General features: G+C 37.5%; 1 protein-coding gene across 1 annotated transcript in view; it reads left to right on the plus strand.

Annotated features, from left to right (window-relative positions):
* The window catches only part of Ndufs4 (NADH:ubiquinone oxidoreductase subunit S4), a 113,710-nt gene that overhangs the window by 21,825 nt on the left and 71,637 nt on the right, over window positions 1-20,248 (plus strand). Inside the window, exon 2 of the mRNA XM_021180357.2 lies at window positions 12,364-12,442. Coding sequence (XP_021036016.1) covers window positions 12,364-12,442 — 79 coding nt within the window. The remainder of the gene's footprint in view (window positions 1-12,363; window positions 12,443-20,248) is intronic.

Here is a 20,248-nt window from a genome sequence, read left to right on the forward strand (position 1 = left end):
AAAGTGTCAGAGATATATTCACTGAAATTCCCCTGCAAGACAAGATTACTTCCTAGAGCATGCAGTGCCTCTGAGAAAGATGTGATTATTGAACAGGGTGCTGTGTGGTGAGTGTAGCATCAAAGCCTGTTCACAGTGCCAGCTCCTGGAGGGAGTTGTAAAGTACACCCTTGCCTAGCACTAAGGAGGCAGGGAGAATTTACAAAGATAGTTAGCCTAGGGTATTTATGATAAAGTTTTAATTTTAATAAATTCCTCATAAAAGCCCAAACTTTTTAGTTGTGTGTGTGTGTTTGTGTGAAGTGTTCTGTTACTATCTGATAGGTTCATTTGGCTCAAAACATCGGTTGCTCGAATATTTCTTTGTTTAGTTTTTGTTTAGATGATTAGTGAGAGTCCATTGGTGAGAGTGGGGCATTGAAGTCTCCCAAGTTTTTAGTATTTTAAGAAAAGGGGAATTTTACCCTGTGCCATATCTTCGAGGGTTTTCCCCACGTTGTCCTCTATTGATTTCAGTGTCTCTGGTCTTATGTGGAGGTCTTTGATTCACTTAGACTTGAGCTTTGTACAAGGAGATGAGAATGGATCAGTTCTCATTCTTCTACATGATAGTCGCCAGTTGTGCCAGCACCATTTGTTGAAAATGCTGTCTTTTTTCCACTGGATGGATTTAGCTCCCTTGTCAAAGATCAAGTGACCATAGGTGTGTGAGTTCATTTCTGGGTCTTCAATTCTATTGATCTACCTGCCTGTCGCTGTACCAGTACCATGCAGTTTTTATCACAATTGCTCTGTAGTACAGCTTTAGGTCAGGCATGGCGATTACACCAGAGGTTCTTTTATCATTGAGAATAGTTTTTGCTATGCTAGGTTTTTTGTTATTCCAGATGAATTTGCAAATTGCCCTTTCTAACTCAGTGAAGAATTGAGTTGGAATTTTGATGGGGATTGCATTGAATCTGTAGATTGCTTTCAGCAGGATAGCCGTTTTTACTATATTGATCCTGCCAATCCATGAGCATGGGAGATCTTTCCATCTTCTGAGATCTTCTTCGATTTCTTTCTTCAGAGACTTGAAGTTCTTATCATACAGATCTTTCACTTCCTTAGTTAGAGTCACACCAAGGTATTTTATATTATTTGTGACTATTGTGAAGGGTGTTATTTCCCTAAATTTCTTTCTCATCCTGTTTATCCTTTGTGTAGAGAAAGGCCACTGATTTGTTTGAGTTAATTTTATATGCAGCTGCTGCACTGAAGCTGTTTATCAGGTTTAGGAGCTCTCTGGTGGAATTTTTAGGATCACTTATATATACTATCATATCATCTGCAAACTGATTTTTTTTAGACTTCTTCCTTTCCAATTTGTATCCCCTTGATCTCCTTTTGTTGTCGAATTGCTCTGGCTAGGACTTCAAGTACTATATTGAATGAGTAGGGAGAAAGTGGGCAGCCTTGTCTAGTCCCTGATTTTAGTGGGATTGCTTCCAGCTTCTTTCCATTTAGTTTGATGTTGGCTACTGGTTTGCTGTATATTGCTTTTATTATGTTTAGGTATGGGCCTTGAATTCCTGATCTTTCCATGACTTTTATTATGAATGGGTGTTGGATTTTGTCAAATGCTTTCTCAACATCTAACGAGATGATCATGTGATTTTTGTCTTTGAGTTTGTTTATATAGTGGATTACATTGATGGATTTCCGTATATTAAATCATCCCTGCATCTCTGGGATGAAGCCTACTTGGTCAGGATGGATCATTGTTTTGATGTGTTCATAACATCTTTTACCCACTTTTTAACTCTGTTGTGTTTTTTTAGTGAAGTTTATGAGGATCCTTCTGTATGAGGGATGTGTTTTTTAATCAAGATAGATGTCCTGCAAAGACAGTCTGGTAGTCTGTAGCTTTGATTTTTAAAAACAGTACATTTTATAGAACAAAAAGCTTTAATTTTAGTGAAATACACTTGACCCATTTTTGTATGTCATGAATCATTTTTGGTGGTTACAAACTCAGAGCCAACTACAAGAGCACCTAGAATCTTAGTGGTTTTGCATCTTAATATTAGTTCAGTGATGTATTATGGATAACTGTGGAGAAAGGTTTAAGGCTACAATCTGATGAATGGGAGAAGGCTCAGTGGGTGCAGGACACGCTGCACAAGCACAGGAGCTGAGTGCAAATCCCTGGAACGCATATAAAAGGCCGGGTGTGACTCACATGCCTGTGACTGTGGTTGGTGCTGGGGAGGCACAGACGGCAGATCCCAAGACTGATGGCCTGCTAGCTAATGTGTGAATTTTCAGTTCGGTGGTGTGCCTTTCTCAAATGTTGAAGTAGAGACTGATAGAGTACCAGCCTCTGGTCTCACATGCCCATACTGGCATGACAGACAGACAGACATAGCATTAAGATCATTATATGGGCCTTATTTTTCATCGTATGACTTTGCCTTTACTCCTTTTCCAAAGGTCAGTGGATTATATTTAAATAGTTTATTTCTGGGCTATTAGTTGTGTTATGTTGATTTATTTATCTTTTAGGTATCCACATACAGATATGTTTTAAGTTCTACAATTAGGAAAAATCAGTCCTCTGACTTTGTTCATTTTCTTTCAGCATTGTATTGGCAGCCTTTGAATATGAACATTAGGACTAGCTTACTAATGTCCAGAAAGCAACTTGCTGGGATTTTGATATAGTTTGTTTCATTATAGAATAATTTACAAAGAAATGATGTTTTAACACTGTCAATTATTTCTGCTCATGAATATAAAATATATCTTCATTATTTAGGTATTTTATGATTTCCCTCATTAGAATTTTCTAGTTTTGCTTATAAAGACCTTGGGCAGGTTGTTAGATTTTCATGTAAATGTTTATTTACAATTGTATGTCGCTTAACTGTGGGAATACATTCTGAGAAATGGATTGATGATTTCTTCATTGGACAGACACCATAGAGTGTACTTTGGTGAGCTGAAGCACCAGTGATTCTATTGGAGGCTGTGATCCTGTGAGAACCTCCCAATTTGTTGATAAAATGCTCCTTTATGTCATGACTATATTGTTGTGTTGATGTACATACAGTTGTGCTTTTAATATCACATTTCATTTGTTTATTGATAGTAGCTAGGAAAATTCACTTTGGTTTATTTGTTGTATTGTACAATTTCAATATTATAATCATTAACTATGATCAGAAGACTTTTCAGTGATTCATGTGTTTGGGCTCAGATAGACTATGATGCCATTGGCAAATAAAGACCATTTTATTCTTGTCTAGCATGCTTAGTTTTCTTTTCTTTCTCCCTCTCTCCTCTACCCCCTCTTATCCTTCCATCTTCCCCTCCTCCTGCCCCTCTCCCTCTCCTACTATGTAGCACTGGCTGGCCTGGAACTCTGTGTAGACCAGGCTGGCTTTGGTCTGCCTGCTTCTGCTTCCCAAGTGCTGTGATTGAAGGTGTGGGCCTCCAGGCCCAGTGTCTTTGTTTCCTATGCTTACTGCATTAACTTGAACTTACTGATTATATGTGACTAGAGGAAATAGTCTTGTCTTTTTTTTTTTTTTTTCTGGTCTGGGAGGGAAAGTTTATAGTTACTTCTCATGAGGAATTATCTTAGTTGTCGTGCTTTTGTATGTTTTGTTAACTGATCTTCCAGAAAAAAGTCACGATGATGTTAAAGATTATTCAAAGGGTAGAATGTAGTGCTGTTGCTGAGAACCTGAGTTTGATTCCTAGCACCTATGTTGAGCATTTCACAACTGCTTATAACTCCTGCTCCAGGATAGTCCTAGAGGGGTCACCAGTACATACATGTACAGACCCCCACACACAGATATACATAATCAAAATATTAAAGCTTAAAATGTTTGTTTTTTTTTTCAGAAGATTTATTTCATGTGTATGAGTGTTTGACCTATGTTCATGTATGTGTACCACTGTGTGCAGTGCTAGAGGAGGCCTGAAGAGAGTATCAGATCCCATGAAACTAGTTACAGCAGATTGAAGGCTGTGATGTGGATTCTGGGAACCGAGTCCAGCTCCTCTGCAAGAGGAACAAGTGCTCTAAACCACTGAGCCATCCTCTCAAGTCCCTACAAGTTTTTTTTTTTTAAAAAGGATTCTACAAGGCTAACTTTAAACCTTTTGCTTAAGTGTATGTATGTGTGCCATGTGTGGGCTTGGTGTCCCCGAGGACAGAAGAGAATATCAGATCCCTTAGAACTAAAAGTGAGTGTCCAGAACGGAACCTGAGTCCTCTGAAAGAACAGGAAGTGCTCCTAACTACTGAACTATCTCTTTACTCTGCCTCTGTTTTCTTCGTTTGATGTCAGGTTTATATAACTCTTTTTTCTCTAGTTGCCTATGGTGGTTGCTTAGATTGTTGAATTAAGATCTTGTGATATCCTTTGTATTCTAGTACGTACTATTAGTCCCTATCACAAGTTTTCCTTGCTCATAGGAGGGAAAGGGCCTCATTTCTCAACTATAGAAATTACTGTAATAAGTCTGAATTATAAAGTAAATTAGTTTTGATAAAGAAATTATAAGTGAGACATTTTCACTATTATTTCCTTGAACTTAAAGCACTTGTAGGATCTTTATTTTTCCTTTTATTCTGTTCTATATATTTTCCCAGAATATTAAAATGGTCTTATGAAAATTTTAGTATACACACACACACACAAACACATATAAACTAAGATGGATGAATGACAGTCAGAGGACAACTTGTGAGAATAGGTTTTCCTGTCTAGGTCCCAGGAATCGAGCATCTTTACCCATTGCACCATTTTAAATCTTGTTATCCTTAATTTTATTGCTAGATTAAATAGTATGTTGATGATAATTTAAAAATTTCTCTTGATTCAAATTCTTGAGAATGTTTAAGGTCATGAGTTGAGAGTGATTAACATGACCACATTTCAGGGCCAAGATCATTACTGTGGTGTGGAGAGCACATACCATTACTTTATATCAGTTTACGTATAATTAAGTCATATTTTCCTGTGACTTGATTTAATAGGAATTTTGGCCTAATTCAGTTTGTAAGAAGTTGAAAACAAACACAATGGGTTATAATTAAAAGACTAAGATATTAATTCCTTAGAGTTGCCAATTCATCAATAAATATACCTATTTATATTTATATTATTATTATATTATACCTATTTAAATATCCATAATTAGGGTATCATCTGGGTCAGTATTGGTCAGGGCTGCATGCACAGAGATGAGCTTACGGGCACTTGCATAAAGCTACTCTTTTGTTCCTGACCCCACTGGAAATTAGCTACCATTCTAGTCACCCTGTAGAGGGTTTTTATAATAATCAGTAATATGCTATGTGGTTTCTCTAGTGTGCAAATGTACCCAATTAGGAGCTGTATCTGAGTTTTCCTCCTGAATGGTGGGATTAAAGGCTCAAATGTTTTATCTTAGCTTCAAATCTCTCCAAGTGTTAGAGATTTAGAAAACAGGTTTGAATTATAGTAACCCTTTAAATTTACTTAAAATATTTTAAATCTCTTAACTGTATTTTTGATACCAAACAACAAAAATATCCTTTTTATTTAAGAAGAAAACTCAAAAGCTGATGTCCAAGATGGCAGGGGCCACATTGTATCTACAGTATAACATTCTAATATGGAATTAAATCATGTGGTTTAAGAAAACCCATTTTTCATGTCAGTAAAGAAAGTATGCCTTAATATTATCTTTTTTATCTTATTAGAAAATATTATTTATTTTTGTCTTCATACCTGATCAACTGGAAGGCATTTGTCAGTTGTTATAAGTTAGTTTGGGTTGAATGACCAAGCTGTCTGATGCACAGTTACCTCTCGTTTCTCAGATCTTTCCTGTTCGAACCTAGTCTTTATCGTTTGGTGGTATCCACAGCTTTCCTTCTCCTGTGGACACAAAGACAAAACCTCTTCCCCAACATTACACATATATTCGGAGGTTGAAACACATCTTTAAAATACACAGGCTGATTTAATTCAGTTTTTTCTACTATCCAGTGTCTCTCTAAAGCTGTTATGTCCTGCTTATAGACAACCTGGACAGTCTGTGCTGTTCTTGATAAGACCTTTTAATATTTCTCTCAGAAACAGTCTTTATGATTTGTTTCTGAATTTAGAGGAGTGTTAATCTGTGTTTTCCATTGCTCCAACAAATCTCATCCCCATAAAGTCACAGCTATATTAACCACTTAGAGCTCCCCTCCACACTGTCTCAAAACCCCCTCAAACTGAATGTCCTTCCCTACTGCTTCCGGCGCATCTCTATCCATTCTTACTACCATTTTCCCCTAAGGTCAGTTCTAGTTCACTGGTTGGTTGTTCTGCCTTATAATTGACTTTATTTAATCCGGTTTACAATAAACAGAAAGTTCCTCCACTAAAGGTGTATGCTAGAACTGAGCAACTAGGAACAGGTTTTTTTACTTTTTTCCCCAGTAAATAATACAAGCTTGGGGTTCACAGTGTGATCAAATATCCTGCAACACAAATCTGCAATTCTAGCAGGTTTTAGCAGGGACGTTTGCTTGTTCTATATTGTATATGCTGTGTATGCTTTAAAGCACTAAAATCAGTATTTGTAAACTGGGTGTTTTGGCATATGCCTGTATTCTCAACTACTTAGAGTTTTGAGGCAGGAGGATCACTTCAGATCAGAACATTGAGGCCTGTATGGGCAAGTTGCTATGTCAGAACACCTAAGCACCCCAGTATTCACGAAGTCTAGATTAAGAAAACTAGGGAATGTGAACAAAGGAAGTCCAGTAGAGTCTCACAGATGTGTGTGTGTGTGATCTGTTAGTAAGGCACAGAACTTAGGGTCCATGAAAGAAAAAGTGTACAAGTTATACTTCATTGGTTCTGTGTGCCTTTAATCCCAGCACTCGAGGCAGAGGCAGAGGGATCTCTGAGTTCAAGGCCAGCCTGGTCTATATGGTGAGTGCCAGTCCAGCCAGAGTTACACCATGAGTCCTTGTCCCAAAAAAGTAACATAAGAAGTTTCTGTCCTGTGAAATATACTGTAAAGAGAATGAAACGACAAGCGACAGAACAGAGGAAATGTTTTCAAAACACTCATCTTTGAAAGATAGTTATCTTTAATACACAAAGAATTTGGTAGACAATGAGACTTTGTGGCCTGTAATGCTAAAACTAAGAGGCTGAGACAGGAGGATGACTATTTTGAGGTTATCCTGGACTACATAACAAGACTTAGTCATCCCCCCCCCCCCGCACCCCCAGTGCCCCCAAAGCTAGTGAGATGGTCCAGGTAAAAGACACTTGTCACATAAGACCAGTGATTTTTGTAAAGGTAGGAAATAGCCAAGTCCATGAAGTTGTTCTCTGACTTCTACATGTATGACTTGGCATGTGCACCATTCTACATACACACACAGTTATAATAAGTAAACAAAATTTAAAAAATAGCCTACTTAGAATGTGGGCAAGGTGATAACAGTAATGAGCTAGCACTGCATACCTGTTAGAATGGCTAATAACTACAATAATGGCCACAGTCAAATACTAGCGAAAGTAGAAAAAAAAAAAGCTCACATGCTGTTAGTGGGAACAGAAGATTGTCCAACCACTTTAAAAAGCAGTGTGGAAGTTTATTAAAAAGCATAATGTCTTAACATAAGATTAGCAGTTATTCACATAGGTATTTGCCTAAATGAACTGCAATTATGTGTCTACAAAAAACCATGAACCTTTGTGAGTTTTTCCCCCCAAAATATCCTGTGTTCTTCCATGAAGCTATGAATAGAGAATAATACTATACAGAGAATTCTTCCAACAAATTAGAAGTATATTCACTTGTTTTTACTGTAATCACCTAGACTTTCATTATTAGAAATATTAGAGCAGTACACGCCTCAATTTAGAAACATAAAGAATAAAATCTGGAAGCAGAGGAACAGAGGACGTAAGTGCTTGTAGGAAGCTAGTAAATTGTAAAGCCAGAGTTAGAAATAAGGCCTGCCTCTCTCTCTTTATAGTGAATTTACACACACACAGACACACAGACACACACACACAGACAGACATACACACACACACACACAGACATACACACACACACACACAGACACACACAGACAGACATACACACACACACAGAGACACACAGACACACACACAGACACACACACACAGACATACAACAGACACACACACACAGACACACACACACACAAACTAGTTGTATACGTTAATGATAGTAGCTGATTATTACAAGTATATCTGGCAAAGATTTATCCTTTGGGCAGAGAATTAAGATTAATACTTCAGAGATCTGGAAATACCAGTATAGTTAGAAAAAGTGTTTGTATGATTCTTAATATTGTCTATTTTTGCTTTAGCCTAGGTAGCACTGTTAGGAGTGCCTGTGTAAAGAGCTGCTCAAGATGCTACTTTTAATCTTCGGGGCATATATTCAGTAATGGGATGGCCATATCAAATGATGATTCTGTGTTCAGTTTTTTAAAGATACTATCACATTATTTTGCACAGTTCTGTACTATGTTATATTCTACATAGACTCAAGTTTCTTTATATTCCTGTCAACGAGGATGGTCTGGTTGTATATAACCTAAAAGATATGAAATAACACTCCAATGTATTTTGATTTATATTTCTCTATTAACATTTTTCATGTAGTTTTTGGTCACCTATAAATAGATAAGTGCTAATACTAATCCTTCTGCTCTTTTTATTGTATTTATTTTTTGCTACTAACTCTTTGGCAGCTTGGGAACTATCCCTGTTCAGTGAATTGCTCTTGCCTGCTTGGAAATTGAGTCTTACAAAACTTATAAAGTCTTATAAAACTGTCTTACAAAAATTTTTCCATGCTTGTTATCATCTTTACAGTACATTTTGGGTTAAAAGATTATATACTGTCGGTATATTCCTGAGGGTCAGGAGAAAAGTTGGGTGTCAAATCAGGCCTTGTGTCTCCAAGACAGAGAGAGATACACTACCACTGCACTACATTCTGCCATTTGTAATGATTAGTGCTGTGGTTATAATTGACTCTTGTCCTTTGTTGCTATATTAAATATTTGGAATTAGAGTACATTTTTTCCTGACATTTTGAAATTTATCTAGGGAGTATTTAACACATCACCTATACAATAAATATATATTATATATGCTCTTGTATGTAGGCAATTTTTCTAAAATTAAATTTGTGAATGTATTATTTTAAATAAACATTAGAATTCTGCTAGGCACTTCTGGGTTCTTTCCAGCTTCTGGCTTTTATATATGAGGCTGCTATGTACATAGTGGAGCATGTGTTCTTATTACCAGTTGGAATATCTTCTGGGTATATGCCCAGGAGAGGTATTGCTGGATCCTCCGGTAGTACTATGTCCAATTTTCTGAGGAACCTCCAGACTGACTTCCAGAGTGGTTGTACCAGCTTGCAATCCCACCAACAATGGAGGAGTGTTCCTCTTTCTCCACATCCTCTCCAGCATCTGCTGTCACCTGCATTTTTGATCTTAGCCATTCTGACTGGTGTGAGGTGGAATCTCAGGGTTGTTTTGATTTGCATTTCCCTAATGATTAAGGATGTTGAACATTTTTTCAGGTGCTTCTCAGCCATTTGGTATTCCTCAGATGAGAATTCTTTGTTTAGCTCTGAATCCCATTTTTAATGGGGTTATTTGAATTTCTGGAGTTCAGCTTCTTGAGCTCTTTGTATATATTGGATATTAGTCCGCTATCAGATTTAGGATTGGTAAAAATTCTTTCCCAATCTGTTGGTGGCCTTTTTGTCTAATTGACAGTGTCTTTTGCCTTACAGAAGCTTTGCAATTTTATGAGGTCTCATTTGTCAATTCTTGATCTTACAGAACAAGCCATTGCTGTTCTGTTCAGGACTTTTTCCCCTGTGGCCATATCTTCGAGGCTTTTCCCTACCCTCTCCTCTATAAGTTTCAGTGTCTCTGGTTTTATGTGGAGTTCCTTGATCCACTTAGACTTGAGCTTTGTACAAGGAGATGAGAATGGATCAATTTGCATTCTTCTACATGATAACCGCCAGTTGTGCCAGCACCATTTGTTGAAAATGCTGTCTTTTTTCCACTGGATGGTTTTAGCTCCCTTGTCAAAGATCAAGTGACCATAGGTGTGTGAGTTCATTTCTGGGTCTTCAATTCTATTGATCTACCTGCCTGTCGCTGTACCAGTACCATGCAGTTTTTATCACAATTGCTCTGTAGTACAGCTTTAGGTCAGGCATGGCGATTCCACCAGAGGTTCTTTTACCATTGAGAATAGTTTTTGCTCTGCTAGGTTTTTTTGTTATTCCAGATGAATTTGCAAATTGCCCTTTCTAACTCAGTGAAGTGAAGTGAATTTTGATGGGGATTGCATTGAATCTGTAAATTGCTTTCAGCAGGATAGTCATTTTTACTATATTGATCCTGCCAATCCATGAGCGTGGGAGATCTTTCCATCTTCTGAGATCTTTAATTTCTTTCTTCAGAGACTTCAAGTTCTTATCATACAGATCTTTCACATCCTTAGTTAGAGTCACACCAAGGTATTTTATATTATTTGTGACTATTGTGAAGGGTGTTATTTCCCTAATTTCTTTCTCATCCTGTTTATCCTTTGTGTAGAGAAAGGCCACTGATTTGTTTGAGTTAATTTTATATGCAGCTACTGCACTGAAGCTGTTTATCAGGTTTAGGAGTTCTTTGGTGGAATTTTTGGGGTCACTTATATATACTATCATATCAAATAGTGATATTTCGACTTCTTCCTTTCCAATTTGTATTCCCTTGATCTCCTTTTGTTGTCGAATTGCTCTGGCTAGGACTTCAAGTACTATATTGAATGAGTAGGGAGAAAGTGGACAGCCTTGTCTAGTCCCTGATTTTAGTGGGATTGCTTCCAGCTTCTTTCCATTTAGTTTGATGTTGGTTACTGGTTTGCTGTATATTGCTTTTATCATGGTTAGGTATGGGCCTTGAATTCCTGATCTTTCCAAGACTTTTATCATGAATGGGTGTTGGATTTTGTCAAATGCTTTCTCAACATCTAACAAGATGGTCATGTGGTTTTTGTCTTTGAGTTTATTTATATAGTGAATTACGTTGATGGATTTCCGTATATTGAACCATTCCTGCATCCCTGGAATGAAGCCTACTTGGTCATGTTGGATCATCGTTTTGATGTGTTCTTGGATTCGGTTAGCGAGAATTTTATTTAGTATTTTTGCATCGATATTCATAAAGGGAAATTGATCTGAAGTTCTCTATCTTTCTTGGGTCTTTATGTGGTTTAGGTATCTGACGCACTCCTTAAATTCCAGCACTCTAGATGCAGAAGTGTAGGGCTCTCTGAGTTCAAGGCCACTATGGTCAATCAACATATCAAGTTCAAGACAGGTCAGGTCTATATAGTATGACTCTGTCTTAAAACAAACAACACCTCAACACAGACAATACCAAAACGTGTTAGAATCCTATTTTGATCTCACTGCTATATAGCAAGTCTTAAAGTTTTTGTTCACGTATAAAAATTTTTAAGTCGTGACCTGGGGGATGTAGCTGAGTCTGTAGAATACCTACCTGCGCGCATGCAGAAAATCCTGGTTTAGTCCCCACTGCCACATAAATTGGCATGATGGTGTGGAGGCAAGGATGTCAGAAACTCAAGGACATACTTGTCTACATAGGGAGTTCAAGGCTAGATAGAGTACATGAGACCTATGTCAAAGGAAAAAGAGGTCATGAAAGGAATTGATTTTGTGCCCATGTTACTTCCAACAACATTTTCTTTTTTAAATTATTCATTCAGACCTTCAGTTTTGTGAACAAGATAGGGGACTGGACTAACAGCACTAGTTACGATAGCCATGCAAATAGTTCCTGATTGCTTTACACGGAGAGACAAGGAGCCTGTTCTCATACCTCGGACCCCTGTCCGCTCCCCACCTCCTTCCCTGATGCCATCCTTTAGGAATCAGCATTCCAGAAGAGTTGGGACCAGTTTGCATGCTTTTGCCTGGACATGACAAACCAACCTCTGTACCCTCATAGAGAGCAGTTCAGTACTTGTCATTGGTGGCTTTTTATGAGAGACAGTCTGTAGTGACATCAAGTGCCGCCTGTTGTAAGCTGTCAGTGAGAGTTTGCCAGAAACTCAGCAGACAGAACTAATTGGGCAGAAAAGGGCTTTTGTGCTGCCTTCTCTCTTTCCTTCCCTTTTTATGTTTAAGAAGACAGATACTGTTCAAGCAGTGTGTTTATGTAAGTCTGTCTGTCTGCCTCTCTCTTCATGGCAAGAGCATCCTTTAACTCCACGTCTCGCACCGCAGGTTGTTGAGCACATCCAATTGGAAGCTGGCAGACAACCAGACTCGGGACACACAGCTTATAACAGTTGACGAGAAACTGGTAAGGATTTCCGACAACATGCTGCCGTGATTCTGCCATTTGGCATGGCTTTGTACAGTAGATTATTCATTATACTGGTCTGAGTTCTTCTAGGAAAGTTATACACAAACCTTAAGATTTTCAAAATAAAATAAAAAAATTGAATACTATGCAAACATCATATACAAATAGTAACAAATTAAAGTTTCTATTTTTGAAATACTGATGAGAGTAAGTGGAACTTTTATTTTGAAATAAATATATTGTTTTTAAATGGTCTAAGTTATGCTACTGTTTAAGCTATATGATACCTATCAGTGTTCTTTAAATTAAATATATTGGGTCTTCCTAGAACCATGCAGTGTTGTTATCACTGTGTGGTAATGTGTGCACATAACCATCATTTCTGCACACTAGTGAGTTAAGTTACAGCTAACAACAAATGAATAATACTATTTTTTTCTATCATCAGTCAGCAACATTTTGGCAGATAACCTTTAAAAATATCTTCGAAGTTTAGATATAGTTTGATATAAATGCTTTTATTATACAACAGCTGAATATTGTAATGTTTTTAAGTCTAATAGTAGTATAAGTATGCACCTTAATTTTTAAATGTAATTTACTATATAAATGTGAGTGTCTTCTAATTACCTCCTCCTAGGCAAGCTTTCTACACCGAGCTCCACCCCAACATCACCAGTCCCTTTCCAGTGGTGTACTTTTTTGTCACTTAACTTTGAACCTGTAAGCACAATACAAACAAGTCACTCTGAAATTTCTATTTATAATACTAAAGATAACAGACATATAAGTAAATAGAAAAGTAAGCAGATAGTTTGGAAAATTCGTGTCTCAGGCTAACTGCTCTTTATTCAAATGATCTGTAAGACCTGTCTGTTGGCACTTCCATCATCTTGGATCGTCTTGGTGTAGACCAGTGATTTCAACCTTCCTAATGCTGCTTTGCTGCTACTTCATAGCTGTAATGTTGCTGCAGTTATGAATTATAATGTAAATATCTGATGTGCAGGATATCTGATACGTGACACCCTAAAGGGGTTTGGCCTACAGTTTGAGAACCATTGGTGTAGACAGCACCATGTAAATCACTGCAATAATGTCATAATTGGTCTTCCCATGTATTTTAGTCTCCTGATTCATTCTCCCCAGGATAGTCAGAATAGACTTTTTTTAACTGTTGTTTTCATCACCTCTTGTGTATAATCCTTTGGCGGTTCCTATTGCCTTAACAGTTAACACTAAAATCCTGATGGCCTTCAGGGCCTTGCATGATTTGGTTTCTGATTTTCTGCCTAGGTTTGCTTTGTAGGATTCATTTGTAGGGTATTCTGTAAACATGGAACTTGTTATTCTTTTTCTTGCTTTCAGTTTCTGCTCTCCCTACCTAGATGCTTCATAGTAACTGTCTATTCATTTTAAAAATCATAATCAAATATATGTGGTTAGTCAAGAATAAAAGGAACAGGGCAGTTGTATGGAGAAGGAACTACTCTTTGCTATCATGTGTTCTAGTCACCAGCTCATGACACCAGCACTGGTGTTTGAATTGTCTTTTGTAGATTTATTTATTTTATGTATGTGAGTTCACACCAGAAGAAGGCATCGGATCCCATTACAGATGGTTGTGAGCCACCATGTGGTTGCTGCTCTAGAGCAGTCAGTGCTCTTAACCACTCAGCCATCTCTCCAGCCTGTGTTTGAATTTTCTTGACCATCTCTTTGAAACCCAGAGATTGGCTTATTGTTACCGTGTTATTGGTTATTCAAGCTTTATAGAGTTTATTACAGTGCTTGCTGGTCTTTCTTTTCTAAAGAAGCATCTGATCTCTGTGTTGCTCTGAACAAGCTTAGCATCACAAAATCAGATGTATATCACCAGGGGCTTTGCTCTATAGCCATTGCCTCCTGGAAGTGTGTTAGTCAGGTGCCAGTACATTAGTCTGTTAGAAACCTGAGTTCCTGCACAGAGTCACAGCTGTTGGAATAATATTTAAAAGGGGTAACCAAAGCCCTAACTTAGAGTTTTAGTTATTTATTTTTATATTCAAGTTGTAGGTAACAAAATACTGCTAGATTTTCATGTCTTGTTCCTACACAGCTTCTAAAGAAGAGCTAAATAAGTAGCCTGAGAAGATCAAGAATTCAGAAGAGCATTTACAAACACAGAGTATTTGAAATTAATTATATTTGCATTTTGAGCAAAAAACAAATTGTTATACATATATGCTACATGTATATATAGACATTAATGATTAAAGTATTTTAGAATGTAAAGCTAATCCCATGAATATTTTAAAGGATGTGGAACTATCACCTTAATGTTGCTCTTACATAATACAAAACAACTTATTATGCCAGGCATGGTGCTGCACGCCTTTAATCCCAATACTGGGGATGCAGTGGCAGGTGGATCTCTGAGTTCCTGGCCAGCCTGGTCTACAGAGCAAGTTCTAGGACAGTTGAAGCTACACAGAAACCTCAAAAGACCAAAGGAAAAAAAAAAGAAAAAGAAAACCAAGAAGAAGAAGAAGAACAACAACAACAAAACAGTTTATAGAGTTGGTATACTTGTTTCTGTTTGTTTGGCTAATCATTAATACACCTACTGTTTCTACAGAATCTAGTTAGTTTTACTTAAAAAAAAAAAAAAAAAAAAGTTTTACCCTCCCCCTCTCTACCCTGACCCAGAGAAATCCTACAGGAGAATCCAATAAATGAAATAGACAAAACTAAGCTGTTAGGGCCAGGATTGCAGGCAACATGAGAGAAGGCTGCTGAGAAGAATCTAATCCACGAGATTGGGAGACATAGTCTAATCTTTTACCTCTTTTATTGGACTAAACAATTGCTTCTCTGGCTTAAAAAAGTCCCAGTTAATTGACCCTCATTTCCTTGGTAGGCTTCTGTTCATACTACTGATGGAGCATACTGTTAGAAAGTTGTCTGTACATGGGGTGGTCATAACTACACACCTACAGTTCTAGCATTAAGGCGGTAGAGGCAGGAGGATCTGGATTTCAAGACCATCCTTGGCTATATAGCAAGATTGAGATCACCTAATTTCATGAGACCCTGTCTCAAAGATCAAAGAAACAAAAAGGCTCGCTCTTAAGAAGAAAGTTTATTCTTTTCAAATGAGAATATTCTATACTTTTATGCAATAAACACTTCATGTATGTCTGTGCCATAACCAAGATATACTCTCAGTTCTAAATATAAATTTGTGGTACTAAATTTTAAGCTAAAATAGATAAAATTTCTAAAAGATAAGGAAAGAGGAGATCTTTGTAGCTTTGAGTTAGACAAATGATTTTTGGCTAGGACACCAGAAGAGTTCAGTTCATGTTTTTAAATAGTCATAAAATTGGACTTTTTCACAATTAAAAGTGTGCTTAAAAACAAATAAAAGACAGGGCCAGTGAAATGCTCAGTAAATAGAGATGTCTGTCACCAAGTCTGCTGACCTGAATTTGATCCTTCGATCTTATTTGGTAACAGGAGAGAGCCGATACTCACAAATTGTCCTTTGATTGTCACTGGGGCTATGGAACACATAAAAATACACCCACAAAGTAAATTCAAATGTTACAAAAGTTTTTCAAAAGCTATGGGCCTTGAGGAGAAAGAAATGATAAAACAAGACACACATAAGTAAAATATATTTGTTAAATTTATTTAATGAAAATTATATCCAGAAAATATATGCATTATTTATGCCAGCCTCAAAGGGTATATGCTATATAATTTTATTTATTTGATATCCTAGGTATTAGAAAACTCTAAGGATAAGAAATTTGTTAGTGGTTAGCAGGGCTAGGTGTGGGTCAGGAAGAATTAAATCTAAAAGAAATGCAGACATTCTGGAGAGTGATGTAACCATTGTTGACTGAGATGGTCCTCTTGTCTAGGTCCTCTTGTCAAACCGTATTTCTATTGATTTGTGAAAGAAAGGACAAACCATAGACCTGTACAACAACAGTAACATATTTTCCTGTTTGCAAACTCTCTGTTTTCAGAAAGGGTGTGAAGGTCACTTCTTAATTTTATGTTAATTGCTTTTTTGAAAAATAACTATCCATTGTTCTAAGGTCTTCCCAAATACTATGTAGGGTGTGCTGTTTTCTGTGTCAGCCTTTTTTTTGTATATTCAATTTGGTGCCAGCTTTTTGGTCTGTTAAATTAAGACTGTCTTAAAGGATGGCCAGTGAGTGTGCATAAAAGACTTTAGATGGTCTATGAAGTGAATTATTTTCATAATTACACCATCTGTATTTGCCCTTCTCACTGTGTTAACACTCCCCTCCCCGTAAAAAACAAAAACAAACAAAAACCCGAACAATCAAGGGGGTAAGTTACTAGTCATTACATTCTTCTGTTCTTACAGTTACAGTTTGAAAAATACAGACTAGCTTCTGTAAAGAGCCAGTGGAAAAAATGTTAAATTTTACATTTCAACTCTGTATACACATCCTTTTATGCTCCAGGTAGCAACAGAAAAGTATGAGTGGAACTTGTGTGCTGCTCAGCAGAGCACAGTAGCGGTCCTTAGGAACAGCCCTGTGTGTTTTCAGATTGTTGCAGATGGAATTCACCACTTTTTATGGTACACCTTTTAACTGAAACTGCATCAAGATGACAGACTGACTGTGGTTGTTACGTGGTCGTTAGTGTGTGGCAGACATTTTCCCAAAGTTCACTTACTAACTTCAAGAAATGTTGTTCTTGGTGAACTTGAGCTTTCCAGTGAGAGTTAGAATTCTTTTAGTTAAAATGCAGCTTTGTTGAGCATGTATGGCTGTCTGTGTGGGCATAAGCTTGTGCACCTGTGTGGCTGTCCTGTGTGACGTGCTGAGAAGCTGGGAGTCAGCCTCAGCAGTGGAGGCCTCAGGGGCTGCCCACCTTTGTTTTGAGACGAAGCTCTCCTGCTACTCTGGCTATTCAAACTGGTTGTGGAGTCCCAGGAATCCCCCATTCTCCACCATGTCACTGCTGAAATTCCCAGTGTAAGTCATGCTTGGCCTTTAACATGGCTGCCGAGGAACTGGGCTCTCTCCCTTGCACTTTACCAACTGAGCTCCCACTCCAGTCCTGAAAATTACAATTTTATAGATCTTGGTTCTGCTTCTGACCTTACTAAATTTGATGCCTTTGTAGTACTTTATGCCTTTTTGGTGTGATTGGAATTTTCATTAACAAATGAAATAAAATATGAAATATGTTTGGAATCTGTATTTGGAATAAATATGTATATACATACATACATGCATACATACATGCATATACATATCTCGAGTCAGTATAACAAATGCATGGTAAAGTTTTAAAGTTTAAGTTAACAATGAATTATAGCCAGATATGAAGCTATTGAAGACTTGGTTTTTCTGACTAATGTTTATATGAAAATGCATTGTTTTCATGTACTGGAACCAGGGCAACACCCCATTAGAATGTATGAGCTTACTAGATGTCAGAACTCATTCACCTTCCAGTAAGCTAGATGTCTTTTAAAGAGAACTTCAAAAATAAAAAATATATTGCAACTTAAGAGTTTGTTGTAATTTTACTGCATTAGAATTTATCACAGTGAATATCTCTAGCTATAGCTTATAAACAAAACAAAACAAAACATCATTGGACTTCCAGTAACATCTAAAAGTGTAACAAATTCCCGATTCCCGAGGCAGCACCGAGTCATCCCGCTGAGTCTCTCCTTGGGGAAGGAGACCCCCGGACTTAGCACTGAGTCTCTAAAATGCTGAGGCCAGCTTTTCTTGCGCCACTACAGTTGTGCATGCAGGTGTGGTGGCAGGTATTGCCTGCCTTCCCATGACAGCAGCTCACGCACAGCAGCAGCACTTGCTGTAGCTCTCAGACAGCCTTATATAAGGAGAGTTTACAGAGTGCTGGAAGCTCATCAGATTTTATGTGGAAATCTGATTTTACCAAGTCACGTGTCATTCCTTCTAGCAGCAGCTTAGACTTGAGTATAATTTGTGACTGTTTTCAGATTCCAATAAAACTTTTTAAAAAAAAAACTTTTTAATTCTTATGTGCAGAATTTTCTGTCAAGGGTATAAATGAAGGGATCTGTATAGTGCTTTGTGAGTGTTAGGCTGGTGAGTACTTTTTGTTTCTCAGAATCATTGTGTATTGACAGTATGCACTCAGTCCTTACGGCCCTGAATGTAACCGAGGGAAGTCTGTTAGCATCCTCCCAGTGTAAGAAACGTCTCTCCCTTGGGAGCGATACATAATGGCATTGTGACAGAACCAAATCTTCTGGGAGTAGCGTTGTTCCCCTGGATTACTATTAATCAGGAATTTTGTATTAGAGTGTAGGAAAAATTTAAGGATAACTCCTAAGAATGCTTTTGGTTGTTGTGTATAAATTTCTGACTCATCTTTTCACTAATGAGAATTCAAATATCAAATATTCAAAATATTCTAAAATAATCTTATAAACTTACGAGCATAGTTTTTAAAAAAACATTTTTGTGGGTTGCACCATTATTATTTCAAACTATGTGGTGCCTGCTACAGATGGAAGGAAAGCTTGCAAGCGCTGCTTTGCCTTTGGCTCCTCTAAGGGGAGGAGCTGGGCATGGAGGCTGGGCAAAGAATGCCCTTGCCTTAGAGAGAGGGAAGGAAGGTAAACTTGTCTTTTACGATTCTGAGTAGTAAGTAGTTCTCCCTCAATAACCAAAGCAGGAGCTGAACTTGCATACAGTACACTTTCAATTGCATTTAAATCAAGTTAGTATGCATTTTATTTTAGTGCACTGACTGCTTATTTGTCGAAATTTAAGTTAACAATAACCCCAGTAAAAATATGACTACCAAGATAGGAGGGGCTTCTTATCAGAGTTGATTCCGTTCTTACTGAAAGTGCTACAGAGTGAGCTTGAGCAGGTGGCATTCGCAGATTAGTTTTCTGAAAACTCTGATGGCTGTCATCATCCCTTTGTCCAAAGTGCTCACTGCATGTTGTCACATGCCGCTCTTGCTTCTGGTGAGATGAGCCACTTTAAGCCAGATTAGATTATATTAAAGGCCGGCTTATTGGGAAACTGCTCTCTGGCAGAGAATTCACTGGCCCCAAAGGAGGAGGCCAGGGAAGTCACCGTGGTGGGTGGAGAGAAAGAGAGCAAGCATGCAGTGAGCAGAGAGAGGAAAAGGGAGAGAGAACATGAGCAAGCAAAATGTCTGCATTATATAGGGAGGAGGCTCTGGAGGAAGGGCAGCCAAGCAGGGTATGCCATGTAGGGACTGAGGGTGCTAGGAGCACCAGAAGTCTTGCTCTGTTTTGATATGTAAAATGTACACCTTAGTCCATTGTCCCAGATCTACGACCAAATAATACTGGCATTTGAAATCATTTTCATTTATATGCTTAATTATTTTGCTCATAAACTAGTTAATGCTACTTTTTTACCTTTATGAAGGTATTATGGTTATGAGTGTACCTCTCATTAAAGCAAATAAAATAAGAAGCTTTCAGTAATTCATAAATCTGGCTTTTTTTTTTTAAGAGGATGGAGAAGGGCAGCTGTTATTTCAAAGCTTTCTGGGTTAATGTTTTATAGTATAATACTACTAATATAAAAATACTATCATTTTAGACAGTTTTAGTTGCCACTATTATTTTTATCAGAAGTCTAGTATGCATAAAAAATAATCATTGTTAAGTTTGGCCAGTTGTAGTTTATTAAGGTCATTCCAAATTGCCAGGAGACACCAGTTACAAGATGATCACTACTTGGAATAAGCCATTGCTACTTGATAATAACCACGTGGTACTAGCAG

Source organism: Mus caroli, unplaced genomic scaffold (genome assembly GCF_978045245.1).
Source record: "Mus caroli unplaced genomic scaffold, Mus_caroli_1 scaffold_15, whole genome shotgun sequence".
Classification (NCBI taxonomy): Eukaryota; Metazoa; Chordata; class Mammalia; order Rodentia; family Muridae; genus Mus; species Mus caroli.